Source organism: Oculina patagonica, chromosome 4 (genome assembly GCF_052425735.1).
Source record: "Oculina patagonica isolate OP01 chromosome 4, crgOcupat, whole genome shotgun sequence".
NCBI classification, from domain to species: Eukaryota; Metazoa; Cnidaria; class Anthozoa; order Scleractinia; family Oculinidae; genus Oculina; species Oculina patagonica.
The window spans coordinates 52,310,516-52,328,639 of record NC_135761.1 but is presented as its reverse complement, the minus strand read 5'-3'; the positions used below and the strand labels follow the sequence as shown (position 1 = coordinate 52,328,639).

At 37.7% G+C, this 18,124-nt stretch overlaps 2 protein-coding genes across 2 annotated transcripts; one reads left to right on the top strand and one right to left on the bottom strand.

The window, feature by feature from the left end:
• Positions 1-4,066: 4,066 nt before the first annotated feature.
• On the bottom strand, positions 4,067-14,316 carry LOC144650595 (uncharacterized). The gene is made up of 13 exons (XM_078510305.1): positions 14,103-14,316; positions 13,957-14,001; positions 13,538-13,593; positions 12,723-12,762; positions 12,100-12,193; positions 11,911-11,982; positions 11,570-11,626; positions 10,532-10,667; positions 10,272-10,305; positions 8,436-8,745; positions 6,524-7,492; positions 5,865-6,075; positions 4,067-4,906 (listed from the first exon to the last, which is right to left on the bottom strand). Exons 1-13 carry the CDS (start codon positions 14,238-14,240, stop codon positions 4,645-4,647), a joined length of 2,424 nt encoding a protein of 807 aa, XP_078366431.1. The 5' UTR covers positions 14,241-14,316; the 3' UTR covers positions 4,067-4,644.
• Positions 14,300-17,172, top strand: LOC144650657 (mitotic-spindle organizing protein 1-like). The gene is made up of 3 exons (XM_078510383.1): positions 14,300-14,688; positions 15,735-15,880; positions 16,916-17,172. The coding sequence occupies exons 1-3, from the start codon at positions 14,646-14,648 to the stop codon at positions 16,937-16,939; spliced, it is 213 nt and encodes a 70-aa protein (XP_078366509.1). The 5' UTR covers positions 14,300-14,645; the 3' UTR covers positions 16,940-17,172.
• Positions 17,173-18,124: the final 952 nt, after the last annotated feature.

Below are 18,124 nucleotides of genomic sequence, written 5' to 3'. Positions count from 1 at the left end.
TCACGGCTGATGGGCGCTTGCACTAGCTTCTTTTCTTTGATTGCATGATGAATTTATTTAGTTTTTGTTTTGCGGTTTATACTAACGTAAGTGTCTTACGTATACAAGTCTGGTGTCTTCTTCTCGAATTTGCGCAAATTCAACATTCAGTGCGATATATTTTTTTAATCTTTGGTTTTGTGCATTGAAACTTTTTCGTGAGATTTCTAATACTCAATTTTGAGATTTTAAGCTTTTTACGTAAGGGTGCCTGCCAAACGTTTTAAAAAATTGTCTAGAAACCTTTATCACACCAGGAGTGAAAATTGTCTTTTGTTTGACTAGGCTCTTCACCAGTGGATTGTATCTGATGCGGTGTGATAATACAAGAGGGCATTGTAGTTATTGTTAGGGGTATCAAATGGTCTTTGCGAGCATTTGCGAGCATGCGAGCACAGCGTTTTTCTTTGCGAGCACGAGCATTGACAAAAATTAGCCTTGCGAGCAACGAGCACTTTTCAAAAACCTACCTTCACTAAAAACCGAGCATGCGAGCACTTGTAAAATTGTGCGAGCACGAGCAAACGAGCACCCACAAAAATTTTGCGAGCATTTGCGAGCACTGCGACATTTTGAGGGACCATTCATGATCCCTATTGTTCGCACTGCTCAATAGTCTAGTTCCATTATGGGGGGAGGGGGTGGGGGGATGGGCAACTACCGAAAAACGTCCTATACGGATGAAACGTGGGAAAAATCGTGCAAAAAGCAAGAGACTAAAAAGAAATGTATGGAACAAGCCACAAAAAAAACTTGTACAATTGAAACTGAAAAGGGAAAAAAACTTCCCAGCCCCTCCTTGAGCCTTCTCAAGTTCGATCAACGAGGCAAAATTTCTGTCAGTAACATCAAACTTAATTTTCCTAACAAATGTCTTACTTTGCTCCAATATTCTAGTTCCCATGAATTTCTTTTCTCAATTTTTCTTGAATTTTGAAGAACGAGTAAAGAATCGAAAAGAAAACTTCCGAGACCATGAGAACAACCCAGAAGTCTGGAGAGCGACCGCGGTCAAAAGTCAGCGGTTGTCCAATAGTATCCAGGCTTTTCGCGGTCGAGAGGAACGCCTTGCAATAAAGGAAAATTCAAAAAGATACTTTCCGCCATGATGAATGGAGTTCGTTACAACTTCCATTTACTCATTTAGTTTAAGTCTGAGACCTTCGTGGTCAATGAAGAGCAAGTAATTCATTCTGATTCTTTATTTGTATGTAACGTGTTCTTGTTATAGTTTGTACTTGTGTTAATTCATGGGCAGATGAATTCGTCAATGTTTTCCTTAGCCGATCAAACGTTGTTTGAAATGACGACAAAAGATTATGGATGCCTGTGATTGCTTTTTTTTGTCGTATTGTCAATGTTGTTTACTTCTCTTTTTCTTTCTTTGTTGTAGGCTGTCTCTTCTTTGTAGGGAATTTCATTTTGTCGTTGTTTCTAGTTTGTAGCTAATGTTTTTTGTAAGGTGGTTGATTTCGTTTATCATTCTTTTTGGTTTTTAAGATAAGCTTAGTTTTAGTAATCTAAACTAATTCTTTGTGTATATAGATTAACTATAAGGCAGTCTATTTAAGCAAGTGCTTTGCACCAGTTGATGATGATAAACACTGCGCAAATCTGAGGCGGAGATATAAAGCTTGAGGACTTTACCTCCTGGTAAATGGTCCATAACAGCTTTATTTACTGCCTAGGATAACAGATCGAGGGAACTGAAACTGGTGTGAAGACTTTTCTGTATGCAAGCAAATGTGTGTTAGGAAAGAAATACTGGTATATGATAAATGAGTAGAAATACAATGAGGAAGATGTTATTCAATAAGTGACACAAGCTTATTTCAAATTATTCCAAGTGAAGCTGAACCTGACCTTTATACTCTTAGAAGTACAGTGGAATCTCAATTTCTCAAACCCTCAGCTTGATTTTTCAACTTCATGACAATGCAAATGAGAAATGTTTTCCCTTCCTTTAGACAAACAGTGCAATTTTACCACAATTTCTCAAACCAAATGTTCTTTCCCTTGGAGGTTTGAGAAATTGGTATACCACTGTATGAAGGAAGTTTGCAAGATTGAAACTTATGGTAGTTAAATCCCCCCCCCCCCCCCCCCCCCCCCCCCCAAAAAAAAAATAACATCAACTGAAAAATTCCTTGAAAATATGGAGACTGTTTTTTTTTCTGGCAATGCAAAGGTTTAATTTTAAGTGAGTTTGTTCTTTCACTGAACATTTATTTCCATCTTGCTGTATGTTTTTTAAAAATTGGTTTACAAGCTATCACTAAATTTTTAAAATTTTTGGAAAATCACTTAATTAGTCCCTAAATCTTGCTCAGAAAAAATCACTAAATTAGTAGCTGCTAAAAATAGTAACCTTTAGGTATTTAGTTCCACCAAAACATTGAGAAAAGTTTTACATTTTTAACCAAAATTGTTTATGGTAGGGATGAAGGGTAATTTTCAAATAAATAAGTTCAGTGTATGTATCTCTCGTCTTACTCGCTTACTTGACTATTGGATTTTTTCCTGATGCCTGCATGTGTTTTGAAACTTTGTTATTGCTTATTTATTCTATCATGACTGTATTGGCATGCCTTATACCAGTTTACTACTTTACCGTACCCAAATTCGCAAGTAGCCAATCAGAAGCGCGATCTACTGTCCTGATATCCTACGATATCAAGTCACTGACCTGATATGCCCCATATCACGGTCGCTTTGAAGTAAAGTAGTGTTACTGTACGATGAATTAAGGAGGAGGTTTTACCAATAAAAACAGAACTTTGTAATTTAAATTTAGCGGTGTTTAGCGGTCGTAAAAAGAGAAAAACTTTCCCGCCAAAACTAAACTTGAGTGCGCTTGCCAATTGCACGATGTTTGCCGACGAGTAAAAAATGAAAATGAAAAAATGGAGTCGGAATTTCCAAATTTTTCGCTTGATTTTGATTTTGAAAATTTAGAGAATGAAACCCTAAACAAACGAGTGGAAAAAAGGCAGAAGAAGAACTTGGTAAAAGTGTTGAAGTCCAAGTCAACATAATTTGCAGTACGTTTTTTGCAAGCATGGCTTCAACAGAGCGAAAAATATAACCGGACTTTTGGCTGAATTTGGGTACGGTAAATACCTAATCGTACCTTTTTGGTACGCTTCGACTGCATATCAGGCTCGTTTGGTCTCGCCATGGGTATTTTGGCTCGACTGCGTCTCGCCAAAATACGAACCATGGCTCGACCAAACTCGCCTGATATGCCGCCGAAGCGTACCAAAAAGGTACGATTAGGTATAAAAATTGGTCGATTATTAAAAACTGGGCATGAAAAGTGATGGAATCACAATTAGCAGGAGGAAAATAGCCCCTGAAGGCTAATTTTGGCCAGTTTAGGAGTTAATGGGTCACTGACAAGCCTACAGTAAATCTCACCTTTATTTCAAACAAATAAAAACAATATTATTTGCATGTCATTTTGTAATATAAATTTATTTATTTTGTACAGCTATAAAAATATGGAAACTGCTATACTATAGACAAGCTTCATGCAAAATGAATGTTTGAAAGATAAATATTTCTCTTAGCCAAAAATTACAACTGTAAGTGGTTCAAAAGACAAATATATATTAATTTAATGAATTTCAATCACAGGTCAACACACTGATTCAAAGAATTGTTTAATCTAATCAGTTTTGGTGCAAATCTCGTCTGGTGGGTGTACAAAACGTCAGAGCAATGGACAACAATCAAGAGACTATATACACAGAGCTTTAAAGCACTCACAAAGTGCATAAACGTTGCTTAAAAAAATTATCAGTACTGATAAATACTGTATGTACACAACATAAAAAAAAGTTAATTAAACACGGAGTTATAAAACCACTAAGTGTGAAGTTCTACAATAAAAACTGAAATGTATATACAACAGGCAATGCCAATCAACATGATTGAAATAGACTGTGTTGAGAATCAATAATATTAACATTGGAAAAAAAAAGGAGGAAAAAAAAAAAAAAAAAAAACAACCAAAACCACTTAACAATAGTTATCCCAAAATCAATTGTAAGCAATAACTACATCCCATCTTGAAAAATACTATGTCTTTCTATTTACACTCAACCATAATCTTGTGGAGACATTTAAACCAACCTAATGAAAGGAGAAATGGTCTTGTTCTAAAAAGTTTTTGCAAGTCAAAGTGGATTGCAGGAGAATTGCCAATGGACCTGGCAAATCTGCATTGGATATTACTGTCCAGTCCTTTGCACTTCAGCTTCTCATGTAGCTCTTAAGAAATCTTTCTGAGAAAACACTGCATTGACTAATTTTGGTTGAGTCTTGGTAACTAAATAGAACTTGCTGCACTGAGTGGGTCATCGTGGCTTTGAGTTAAAGATTTGCTCACTGACCCTTCCTACTCAGGCAGTAAGCATGCATCAATCTGGCTTAAGGCCCTACTCAATCCAAAAATACTATCTCATGCGGCCCTTCTCGTTACTAATAGTCAAGTGAATATAAAAGTACTGCCTGGCCCCCCTACTCAGTCAATAAGTAATTTCTGTCAAAAAAATAATACTTAGCCTTCCTACATGTACACAGTTCATAAGTTTAGTACTGTCTCTAATAGTATCGGAACTCTCCAGCATAACCCATTGAACTGTGTTGACTTCTTGCTGTGTTTTCCCATCGACTGCCGCTCCGCTGCCATTCTGAATAACCACTGTCACTGTTATAATCATGATAAGAAGGCAAGGCAATCTTTGACACAAACCCTCCTGGAACTGCTCTAGGAATCTTTGCTGGTGGGAAGGTCACAGGGGGGGACAGTGGACGTGAACCATAGATCATCTTGGAGGAGGAAGACCTTGGTGGCCATGAAGATCTGCAGAAAAAAATGTCATTTGACTTTTTCCATCTGAAGCTTGATAAAATTTACACCTGCTTTCAGTATTACGTACACAGTGGCCATCTTTCAACATCCATCTTTCAACATCGTCTTTCAATGTGACGTGCTGTTTAAAATGAGCCAATCAAAACTGATGCATACCCACACTGGAAAGTTCGTATTTGATATGCCGAGTTTTCGCCAAATCCCTATGAAATACGCCAGAAGATGGCGTAAATTATCGGCTCCCCGCCAAGATCTTCGGCGTAACATACATGTTTTCCAGACTGGATGCATACCAGTGTTTGTTTTATGCAAATGAGCCCACAAGTTCAGAAGGTCATGCAAGTGGGCTGTGATTGGTGGATTTTAATCCATCTTGTTTGTTTAGCATGTTGAAACATGGAAGTCAAAAGATAGCCGCTATGCACGTAACACTAAAAGCGGGTGTAACTTGACAAATCAGTACCAACAACAGACAATATACCTAAGTTATCTTTTCTTTAATTCAAAATACTTTTATCGCCAGATGATATATGTGGAAAATTGATGTTATCACCAACAGAGGTTATATTGAATTATAGAGATTAAATGTTGAATACTCAGTCAGAAAAAGCAGGTTTAAAACTTGTAATACTGTTATGTCTCACAACGCACCAGTAGGGGTGTATAGTTTTAAGAAGAAGGGCAAAGGTTTTCAGTTGTGCTGGAGTCTGCATAATAGTAGGATAACTTCCTCTCAAAACAGATTCACCTTCCAGAGTCTCTGGATGGTGAAATGTAATACTGTTATGTGTATCATTTTAGTAAACAGTATCAAAAAATATAATTTATATTAATCACATGATACAGACAAAATTGGCACAAGGATAGACTTCAACTCATTGATTTGATAAAAGAAATAATTACCCTTTTCAACCTTGCTGTTCAATCAAGTTTTTGTTATTTAACATACCTTTTGAAGTCTGTCTCATAACCATATTGGCTTGTGTAACACTGGTTGTTTTCTCTCCGCGTTAAAGGATCTCCAGGAGGTCTCCAATACAGAGCTTTCCATTCTACATATGACATGGGATGAGTGTGTGAAAGCTGCCACTTGCTGTCATACTTGGAAGGGAACACACGAGAACTTGATTTCTTCCAAGATGTGGACAATGGGTACCGTCCTGCAAAAATTAGAAAAACTTATGTTTTGTCAAAACTAAATGGCCAAACTGAAAGGGTAGGGTAGGGGCAATAAGAGTTATTTAAAGCGGAAGATTAAAGTTGCATGAATTCTTCAGATAAAGAAACTTCTCTGCCGACAAAGGGACACCCTGAATTCGTTATTTAATTTTTCTCAAAATATTAGACTGAAACTAGTTAATTTATACCCTTCAATCTTCACAAAAATAATAAAAAAATACATATTGTCCTCAGGTCTGTGCTTAACTCTATCACATATATATGTTAGTTGTGAGAATTCAGTTGTTCCAGATTTCCAGGACTGGTAGTCTTTTTCCAGGAACTTTCCAGTCCTAGAAAAACGACACAATAAAATTCCAAGACTGTCCAGGTTTTCCAGGACCCGTATGAACCCTGGAAATCGAAAGCCGGCGGCTTCCTTAGACTTACCTTCAAATCCTCCCTGCAGTTTCCTCCTTCGAATTATATCCTCCACAGCTGGAGATAGTCTCTTCCCAGAAAACCCATTAAACTGATGTGATCCCATGTCCCCAGCACTTCTGCCTAGTCCAGACTCCTCGTCATACGTTACACCTGCATTATCATGCCTATGTGATCTACTGATGGATTTGTAACCATAGTGACTGTCATGATCTCTATGACTTCTGTATTTACTGGAGGCACCAGGCTGCGGGACTAGAGGTGTAGACATACGGACTGGATCCCATGCTGCTGATACGCTTAAACTCAAATCCGACAGTGTCAAACTGTGTGGATCAAAGGAGTAGCTGCTTGTACCTTTAGTTGGAGAAAACCTATTTGCTCTTCTTAATGCAGCTTTCGCTCTCATCATAATAACATCATCGTCAAGTTCATTAAGATGAATAGATTTATGAAAACCTTCTGCAGTACTATAATCCCTTGTTTGCCAACTTCTGTGGCTGGAACCTGCAGGGGGTCTACTTGCATTGTCTTTTCTAAGTCTTGAATGTTCATTTACGTGGTCATCACTCTTAGGTTCTTGACTAAAGTGTGAGCCAATGTCTTCAACATCCATACTGCTCTCCTTTGAAAACTTGGGTTCCTCAACAGCCATGTCTTCATGTCCAGAACTCTCGGCATTCAAAGCTTCTGTGACAGCTTTATCAGGAACTGGTTTCACCCTTGGAGTCAATTCTTCAAACTTCATCGGTGGCGAATCTGTACCATGGCCACTGCTGTTCTCTTCAGTGGAATCTAAATCATCAGCTAAGTCCTCCATTGTGATTTTAGGTGGCATCTCATCATCATCATCATCGTCATCAATATTTTCTCTTTCCTTGTCGTCTCCATTGTTGTCATCCTTTACAGACAGTGCCGATACTTCCAATGGACCTCCATCATCAATTGAATTATTTGGATTTTCTGCATCTTTTGCTTCTGAAAAATAAAGACATTAGTTTTTACTACAGTATTGTATCCTCTGTACCTTGTGAATATAGCCACATCCCTCAGCACTGCCATCGTAGGCTTCCTATGAAAAACACTTAAAAGGCCCTATATTTAGAATCCCGCTTTTAGGAAGTGTGTAATGCTAAATTGAGATGGCTGTAATCACTAGCTACCGACCGGTACATCTTCTAAGTAAAATGGCTAGAAGTTTAAACTTTAAGTACTTTATACATATAACTACATGTACACAGCTAGGTCTTCGCGATCACTCCCCTTACACGACCCACTGGGATGTAAGATCAAGTTACAGACTTAATAAGTAGCATATGCATGAAAATATTGCAGAAGTTATAACATTGTGTAGTTGGAAGGCCAATATTTTCCAATACTTTACTTTAAATTTATATATTGCTCATTTCGCCATAAAATTGTACGATTTTCATAGTAGCCACGACTGATCATTTGAGAGTGATAACTACTTGTCAAGATAAAAGAAGGAAAATTTAAAAATAAATTGTGTATAGCACTCGATTTGCTTTACTGGGGTGTAAAAGCGTAACTACAGTAGACTTGTTTACATAAAGTTATCACAATCACCAAACCTGTGGAATGCGGCGATTCGTCTTCGATTTCCATCATACAATTATTTCTCGTGTGATTTCAATCGAACTTGCATCAAAACTTTAGCAACACAGCGCAAAGCAACTCGCTGCTACATTTTCAGTTAAACTCAACTAGATCGCCTTAATCAAACGATAAATTACTTAGGCCAAACGTTTGCTCAAGGACGAGTTGACAAACACTTGAAAATATTCACGCAAAAATATTGCCAAGGACGCTATTCTCGAAGACCAGTGATGCGTTACATTGTTGTCGACCCCAGACTCCTTGGTTATAGAGGTTAACACTTCATGCAAGCTACATAACGTACCATTTGCGAGGTTCATTTCCTCAATGTGGTTGCAGCTTGTTTTAGTATTTGCTTTGATTGGAGACAGATCTGGAAGGGCATCGCCTATGATTTCAATCCCAGATGAGTCAAGTACGTTTGTTGAACACTCCATTGGGCTCATACTCTGTCTTGAAAGATAAACCTTTCTGGCAGAGGTGGGTGTCTCGGGGACAGACATAAATGGTTTTATTGGAGATATGTTTGGACTTGACATGGTGCTAGCAGTTGAGTGTCTGTTCCTCATTGCATGTTTTGGTGTTGATTGGTCAGACACTGGGCTTGATGTGACCTTAAAATTATAAAAAAGTTGATATTACCACAGGGAACCCAAACACTGTATTAGTTATATTCATTATCTTACAATAAAAATTCATATTTACCTGCGTTCCTGTGGGTTTTTTTTTATATAACCGGTTTGGAGGGTTTGAATCAGAGCAAAGAAAACGGTAAGGCCTGGTTCACACTAGCGACATAACGGCAAGGTCTTGCAAATGCAAAAAACACCTCACATTGATGTTTTATGTCACCAGTGTGAACAACATAACATAACGACATAGTTGGAACATAATGACATAAGCTGGAGGAGGCAAGCGTGGCCGAGTGGTTTAGGGCGCTGGTGTTGTAATCCAGAGGTCACCGGTTCGAGGCCTGCCCTTGCCACTAGCTGGATTTGTTTCTCGGTTGTCCCGAGTTCAAATCCTCGACCACGCTTTGTATATAGCCAACTGGTCTGCCTCCTACCAGTTGGGATTTTTAACCCTGTTATGTTCATTTATAAATTATTTGTTTCCTCTGTTTCAGTGGCATGCCTGTAAACTAGCTATCTCGTTGAGATATGAAGCTAAGTGCATGACCACTATAAACACATATTTATTTTTATTTTTTATTTTATTTAAGCATAACGACATAAGGAAAGAATTGAAACTTTTCTTTATGTCGTTATGTCCATGCCGTTATGTCGCTAGTGTGAAACAGGCCTAATCGATCTGTCGCAATGTCAATACAACGCGCCTCAAGTTTCAATTGTTATTAACTCAAGTTACTAACATTAACTATTAGACCGATTTACCGTTTAAAACTCGCAACGTAAACCGCCTTTGTAAATTCAAATTGCCCCCAAACCAGTGAAAAAAGACACAGGAACGCAGGTAAATAAGAACATTTTTATTTTAAGATTATGAATAACTAATACAGCGTTTGGGTCCCCTGTGATATTACTTCCTGGGCATCGAACCATTGCCACATCACACAAGTTTTTATTAATGTTTGACAAGTTTTTGACATCTTTATGAAAACTTCTGTTTCAATTGGCCAATCGTGCAAAAAGTGATAAAAGCAGAGTTGACAATAATATTATAGAGCAGACATGGAACTTGATAACTACATGTATGCCTCTCACAATTCTTACACTTTTATTGGCCAGTTCAAACAAAAGCCAAATTTGTCAAAAATAAATCAAAAGCTTTTTCAAATGGCACGCTGCTGTGTATGATTAAAAGCACAGTAAGTGACTTTTTTATTTTTATTTATTTACCACAAGATTGTACCCGTTTAAACACTTACATGTAGCTCATTCTGTAAGACTACAACAATTCTCTGTTAACCAAAAAAACTATGAAAACTATCCCACTTAAGTAGAAAAATTTGCAAAGCTAGGCTTAGCAACTTTCTTCCCGTGCCTAAAAGAGGTAATCTATGCATAGGAGTCTTAAAACAGTGGAAAAGGTTAATACTGACACCAAAAGGGCATGCATAACTTAAGTGTCTGTATACAATTAGGTGAAACTTTTAGGTTACCGGTAATTATCAACTTACCAAAAGAGGACTTTTGGGACTCTTTAAGATGGATCTACATTTGTAACAAATAAAAAGGTTAAAACAAAAACAGTTAATAAAATATAATATTATGACCAGCTATGCAAGCAATAAATTATAATTTTTCAGTTATTGTTCAAAATTTATTTTTTCCTTGGAGATAGAAAAATCTGATCAAGAAAGGTGCTAATTTAATAAAAATAATGCCCAAAATAGGCATGCCACAAACCAATGCATAAACACACTGTAGTGTTGCTTACTTTATGTTAGTTGGTATCTGCAGTTGATTCTTCTCTGCGACATTATTTTCTACTTGTGTGAAAAGCTTCCGTCTTAGTGAAGACAGTGAAATGTCTTTACTGCCATTGAGACCATCCTGGTTGTAATAAGCTGGATCTGAAAGTGAAATGCATTGTCTCACAATTTTTGTTTTTACAAAGTCTTCTGTCATAACAATAACAATGTTGGCTATTTTACACCTTATCAACATTTAGCTGAAATAAATATCTAGCATGCTTTTTTGATGTTGATGATCAGTGTCATGTACGTGTCCCATGCTACTGTAATTCTGGTTCATACTGGTTTCCATAGTAATAGAGTATGGCTATAGCTACTTCTCTCTCTGGATACATGCTAGACCATCACAACCCTCCAAGTTGCGACCATTTTAGTCGCCATGGCGACTAGAACTTTGGAGCTGGCGACTAAATTGTAGAACAAGTCGCCATCCTGGCGACAACAAGAGGACTGCTTTAGAGCTTGATGAGCAGACTATCATTAGTGAAAATTCAAATTAAAAACTGCTCTGTACATAAAAGATTCACTTTGAAAAGTTTCTGGGTTTTTATAAACTGATCTTTTTTATTCTTTTTGTTTCTTTCATTGAATTTTTCCAGGGAAAAATTTCGCGGTAAAATTTTGTTTCATTTACGCTTTTTGGTGCATAGATTTACAGATGGTTATATTGTGGCGACCAAAATTTCTTTTGGCGACTTCACCTAAATAGATAGTCGCCAAAGGGCCGTTAAGAAAAAAAGTTAACTTGGAGGGTTGCATCACCTGGGTTACCCCCTACCAGTAAATTTGGCAGTACATACTTATACACCTGTGTGGAGAAAGGTGCTGTGAGAGTAAAGTGTCTTACCCAAAAACACAACACAAATATTATAGCAACCAAGGCCCAAACCTGGACCACTTGATAGATCTGGAGACATGCTTTCCACCCATGGCAAGATGAATAGTTTTTTTTTAATATACTTTATTTTTTACTTTTAGACGTGGGTCACCACTTTGCTTACCAAAGTGATTTTGTAAGTCAAAGTCAGGAGGTAGAGAAAGCTTTGTCTGGCTGCTTGCTGAAATAAGAGAGAAAAAAATGTTTTAGAAAAAAAGAAATCTACAATATGACAAAATTATCAATATTGAAATTTAAGAAAAAAGAAAAATGATTAATTGACTTGCTCCAACAATAAAATGGTAAGTTAGGACCCTGGGGTGAAAGGGGTGGGAGAGAATGAGTCCTTGGCATCATCCAAAAATCTGTAATCTTGCGGTGGACTGGTCACTTCTAATGCATGCTGGTTTTACTTTACATCATAAATGGATTACAATCATAATATTGAGTTTTTTTGTTTCTTACCATCTGCTTTAGCTTTGCAACTTGAGTTAGGAGATGAATAAGAGGATTCTACAGAACTTTCAGCTTCAATGTCTGCCAGTCAGGAGAAAAACAAATTGAAGTTAGTGTGCACAACTAGGAACTCTTAGACTACTCTGTTATTTGATAAAGAACATTAAGTCCCTCCAGACGGCATCCAATCATACTCACAGGCAGTCGCAGGCGGCAAAGGAGAGAACTTGACATGTTTAGCTTCATGGTTTGGTGTCCATGGAGACGGAACAATGGAACTTTGAGAGAAAAACTGAAATGTACAAAGAAGACTGCATGAGATAACTGGATCAACAAATCAGTCCTAGGCAAGATCAAGAAAATGCTTTCACCATATGTCCTGGATTTAATGCCAAGGACATTTAATAAAACTTGAACTCATGGACCTGCCTGACCCAGGACAAAATATATTTAAACCAAGCATTTTTAGTGGCCTAGCATTAAGCTGACCTTCTTCATAACTTCACCCTTTTTATGGGGAAGCAGGGATGGCCCAGTGGTGAGAGTGCTTGCTTCCAACCAATGTGGTCAATCGACCCACCCAGCATTATATGTCAGTTGAGTTTGTTGTTAGTTCTTGTCCTTGCTCCGAGGATTTTTTTCCGGGTTCTCCAGTTTTCCTTCCTCCAACCCAACATTTCTAAATTCCAATTGGATCGGGAATCCAAGGGCCACAGGTTCGTCAGTCGAAAGACTGTTATGTGCAACCCTTGTTAAACAAAGTTGATTTTAATTTTTAATCATTTGATTATTTTTTTGTAAAACACCAATCAACCACATACCTCATCTACAGCTTTTTGTGCTGCAATTTCATCCTCTTCCCTAAATTAAAAACACAAAATTTGAGGAAATTAGGCCTTAAGTGGAGGGAGGGTTATTCAGTGAATTTCCATGCAGAAATGTGTGTGTTGTTGGCATGAGAAATGTCAAAAAGTTGGAAATGGTGCCTCCCGCTTTCGGTTAGAACCGGCATTAGTAGATCAAAAAAATTATAATAATAATAATAATAAAAAATATAAAAACTGATAAGAAGTGAAAGCCCAAAAGATAGCAGTGTATGCCCAGGGGGGTACTCCGGCTTGTAAATGACGGGGATGATCGAAGGATTTTTTTGGGTTTGAAATTTTCGATTCTGGGATTTTTTTTGGGTAAGAAGATTTGGCAAGTATTTTTTGGGGTGACTTGATTCAAATAGGGGATCTTTTAGGGTATTTAAAACAAACTAAAGTGCTTTGGCTCGGCGTTATTGCCCCACCTGGCAATTTTGGGGTAATATGTGACAAAGGATTTTTGGGGGGGTTATTTTTGGTCCAGGGGTTTTTTTGGGTAATGTCGGAAGACTTAGGGATTTTTTTGGGTCCTGAGTTTTGCCTTCATTCGATCATCCCCGTCATTTACAAGTCGGAGTACCCCCCTGGGAGTGTATGTGTTGTGGTTTGAATTTCATTGTTGGTTTTTCAAACCAGTTTAATTTTTATATTTCACTGGCTCGTAAAAACTTTCATAATCTGAAACAACGGGAGATATAAAAATCAAACCACAACATATACAGTAAGCTATGTTGTATTAAACAGTGGCAACAAATCAAAAAACTAACCTCTCAAATGTGCTGCTATATTCTTGATTTGGAAATTCATCAATATCAGCAGGATTCTAAATTATTAATAATTTTTTATTAATAAAAATGAAAGTACATAACATTTGCTTTGAATCAGTGAGTTGGTTGTGGACAGAACACTTCCCCGCAGTCCATAGACCATCCAAGTCCATTGGGGAAAAGCTCATAGAGGCAGTGTTTTGTCCACAACTGGTCCAGTTCACAAAAAAATATAACCACCTTGTATCTTTCTTGTCAATTTCTCGCTATCGTAGTCGACCATCGATCATAAAAGTATGTGAATTTCATCAATTTTAGAGGATTTAATTCAATTTAAGCTTATATGAATTGAACAATTTCAAACACAACTTTTAGAACGATCACAGGCTGGAACGATCAAGCGAAACTAGCCACCTTACCAGGCGTGAAATCTGCTCTATAGACCACCTGAAACTACGCCGTTTCTGTGACAATCGAAAGGTAATAAAAGAAAAATGGACTATTAGTAAAATAAAATGGAACTTCGGACCAAATACCTCGTCTAATTCAAACGCAAACCTCTTACCTTTTGACTCGCCGGGGTTTCTTGGTTGCTGAACATCGAAGGGCTAAATCCCGGACAGTTTGTGCGTTCTTCTCGGCTACTGTCGAATGGATTGCGCGTGAGTTCTAACGAGGACCATGTAGACATACTGTCTACCATTTTGTACTCGCTTAAAGAAATACTAGTTCACATAAACAAGAAAATTATAAGATGTAAACACCGAAATTCCGAAAGATCAAACTGGTTTGTGAAGTAATTTTGAATCTGGCGCTCAGCCGAGATTGAAAAGAACATTGTAGGTAGAGAGAATTGAGAATTAATCAAGGTCGATTTTACCGCATGAAACCATCAATCAGCGCTGTTATAAAAAAATTTTGAAAGAAAACTACAATATAATGCTACTTTCAAATATCTTTGAAGCTAATCTATAGTTGATCTATAGTGATTTTAGTAAACACAGGGTATCTGAAACGACTTTATCAAGTGATTACTGTTGTATTTTCTCCCAAGGTTCATTGAAGTGGAACTCCGCTGCCCAGCAGAAATTCGTCACAAGATTCCAAGATGGCGGAAAACAGGGTCGCTTCTGCGCGGGAAGCGATGGAAGGTATGTTGCACAAGTTTTTATACGTTTATTCGACATAATTACATGCGTTGGACATCTTAAATTCAAGCTATGGTTACTATAAAGTGGTTTTCCATTACTACTAGCGTATTGATCAGATTTAAATTGCATTTATAAAGCCAATATTTTTTATATTGATTTCGTTGCAAAAGTGCTGGTCGTCTTTCTTGGACCTAAACCCGGAGCAACTTTAGAATACCCGGCCACTTCATGTACATGTGTCGGGACCTTTTGTAGAACGAGGCATAACACAATAGATTTTAAGGGTTTAAGGGCTTCAAAGCTCTATACACCAACAGAGGTCTCCTATAATGATGATGATGATAATGATAATCAATTTATATAGCGCATTTTTCATATGTAATGTTCAAATGCGCTGTACACATACTGTAATTTACTACACAAAGGCCAGACCACAACACCGGGAACTTTGTGCCCTACTCTTTGCGAATAGTGTGTGTGTTCTTTAACGTCCCCTGTTATAAGACTGAAGATACAGGAGACGGGACCTACGGTTTATCGTCCTTTTCCGAGAAGACTAGAATGTCTTACAATTTGCAGATGTAATTACAAAGGCAGCACATTCTCCTCAGTTATTTTAAACCCTGAGTGTTGGTCCGGTCTGGGGGTTCGAACCCACGACTTCCCGCACAGCAGTCCGTTGTATCATTTGCACTATTTTCTATGATACAGGCTAGGGCCATTTCATTTAACCCCCCCCCCCATTTATGAGGTAGGTCAAAATTTACCCCCTAAGAAAAAAGATTAAAGTGCTGACATGATACCCCTCCTTCAGAAATAAACCAGTTTTTCAGAACCCCTTCAGAAAAAAAAAAAAAACAACTTTCCCCTAACCCCTTCAGATATATTTGAAAGATCAAAGAGTGCCAACAGGGTTACCCCCTCAGAAATAACTTTCAAAGCCCCTTCAGAAAATCTCATCTATAGGGGGGAAGGTGGTGTGGATATAAATGGAATGACCCACATTAAACAGATGACTTTGAAAGTTCTGTTGTATTTTTTTCTAGCTTTGGTCGAAATATCCAAGTTGCTAAACACTGGCCTGGATCCTGAATCATTAGCAATCTGTGTGAAGTTATGTGAAGCAGGAGTAAATCCTGAGGCACTAGCGTCAGTGGTACAAGAGCTAAGAAGAGAAGCTGCATCCCTTCAGGTAATCTATCAAATTAATTATAAAGCTTCTGCCTTCCAATATATAACCTTTAGGTTCTCTACAGCTTTCATACTGCATTCAAATTGACCATGGTGCTGGGCAACTGGGTTTGAGTAAATCAAGTCACCGCAGTAATAATCTTGGCTTCACGGCATTTAGCTTTAGTTGAGCAAATCTTAAAGGCTGAACACGTCCATTTGACTTTGTCATGTTAAGCATGCTGTAGCCAATCAGGGCCATTCCAAAGTAAAATTCACACACCCCAGTGACAAGGTCAGTCAGAATTTCCCCTCGAAAAAAAAAAAAAATCAAAGTGCTGACATACCCCCCCCCCCCTCAGAAAACTACTAAATGTTCTTCTTCCCCACAGAAAAAGACCACTTTTTGCTCATTTTTTACTTACCCCTCAGTAAGAATTAAAGTTGCCAACATATTTTAGACCTCTTAATCTGAATGGATGAATGGTGCTTTAGATGGCAGACCAAACTACAGTGATGCCGTTAAGATTTGTGGTGTATTCCCCTCACATTACTGGTTTTCCCTAATGGAACAACCTAAAAAATCCTGGATGGAAAATTGTAGGTTATCTCCCAGAAAAGTTTTTTTCAGCAACAATTCACTGATACTTATTTATTTTCATTTATTTTTTATTTGAGAGGGGCATAAAAGAACCAGGGGTCAGATTCCTGAAGCCCTCCTAGGTTTAGATGTGTCCTAAGTATGGTTTGAATACAAAGCCTGTTATTGAGAATCAATACAAAGGATGTATCTTAGTTTAAAAGAACTTCACTGATCTTGCTCCAGGTACCTACAGAGCTTTTGTGGTATGCTTTAATATCCTAATAGAAAATGGTGTCAACGGTAAATTTATACTGTGTTATTTTTATTTTTTTTGTTTTAAAACTAAATGCCAAAAAGTCACGACGTTTCGACCTTCTCTCCTGAGGTCGAAATGTCATGACTTTATAGCATTAAGTTTTATAACAAAATATATATCCAAGAAATTACTCGTTATTTTTAATTACTGATTTTCAGACACAAGACAGTGGGGAGAGGTGAAAGTTGACAACATAGAAATAACAAGATTTCAACAGAAAAAAGAAAACGTTTTTTTTTTTTTTTATAAACATTGCAACGGGGAGCAACCAGCTTTTCAAAGACAGTACCTTCTTTAGTGAACAGTACCTTGTATAAATCTATTGGATGGTGAAGCTTGTATTTAAAGTTTGTGGAGAATGTACATATTTGGTGTTTAGTATAAACTATTAATAATAAAAAAATCCTTTTAGTGACTGAAATGCTTTTTATTTTTAGTTCTTAAAGAGTTCAAGAGTTACTAGCTTCAAATGGTAATTTTTTTTACTGGAGTACATTATTTGCATGAACTATAAACTGTGCCTTTCTAAACATGTCAGTCATACAGTGCTCGACACTAACGCTAGTACACTAGCCCAGGACTAGTAAAATTTCATGCTTGGCTAGTAAAAGTACTTTCCTACTAGCCCATAGACTAGTAAGATTCGTGGAAAAATAAATCAACTACAACTCTATAACTTGGGAAGTTTTTCTCCCAGAAACCTTCATCAGGATCTAGTTTCCATAGCTTGAGTAATTTAAACCAGAGCGCTTGCGACCCACATCGCATACGGATTTATATCGTACGATCAACTCGCAAACCTGACGCCATCTTGGAAAAGACCCTCTGTCCTCGCTTCCATGACACCCAAAAGGGACCTGGGAGAGAGCCATAATAAGTCGGCCATCTTGGGGTTTTCACGCGAGCGACTGCGCGAGCATGATTTCAAGCTTTTGTAACACTTTACCTACAAGAAAACTGCCTTCAAGGGCCGATAATCGTGAGCCAGATTTACATTGTTCACCAGAGGACCACACACAGCATGAAGAGAAAAAGAAGTGTGATCCACGGTCAAGAAATTCTTAACCGAGTTGGATGATAGCATCGTTGCTGCGTCTCAGTGAAGGAAAGATGTACTTGTGTGGACTCAAACAAATATAGTGCTAAGAGATTAGCTGATTCAAACTTGGCTGTTATTATTTTTTTTAAAGGGGGGGGGGGGTGGGGCTAGTGACTTGTCCTTGTGGGCTAGTGATTATTTGTACCTACTAGCCAATTGCCTAGTATCCAAAAAAGTTAGTGTCGAGCACTGTCATATACATGGTCAAATCTTGATAAGTAGACCCTCAATAACTCAAACCTTTTTTAATTCCCCTCCAGGTCATTTT

What these genes read in the sequence shown, in the direction of transcription:
- LOC144650657 (XM_078510383.1), top strand. Translation starts at nt 14,646, where the DNA reads ATGGCGGAAAACAGGGTCGCTTCTGCGCGGGAAGCGATGGAAG. An exon ending in TGCGCGGGAAGCGATGGAAG is followed by an intron (nt 14,689 to 15,734) that starts GTATGTTGCACA and finishes ATTTTTTTCTAG; the next exon opens with CTTTGGTCGAAATATCCAAG. An exon ending in GAGAAGCTGCATCCCTTCAG is followed by an intron (nt 15,881 to 16,915) that starts GTAATCTATCAA and finishes ACTGATTTTCAG; the next exon opens with ACACAAGACAGTGGGGAGAG.
- LOC144650595 (XM_078510305.1), bottom strand. Translation starts at nt 14,240, where the DNA reads ATGGTAGACAGTATGTCTACATGGTCCTCGTTAGAACTCACGCGCAAT. An exon ending in TATAGCAGCACATTTGAGAG is followed by an intron (nt 12,763 to 13,537) that starts GTTAGTTTTTTG and finishes TTTTTAATTTAG; the next exon opens with GGAAGAGGATGAAATTGCAG. An exon ending in TTGCAAAGCTAAAGCAGATG is followed by an intron (nt 11,627 to 11,910) that starts GTAAGAAACAAA and finishes CTCTTATTTCAG; the next exon opens with CAAGCAGCCAGACAAAGCTT.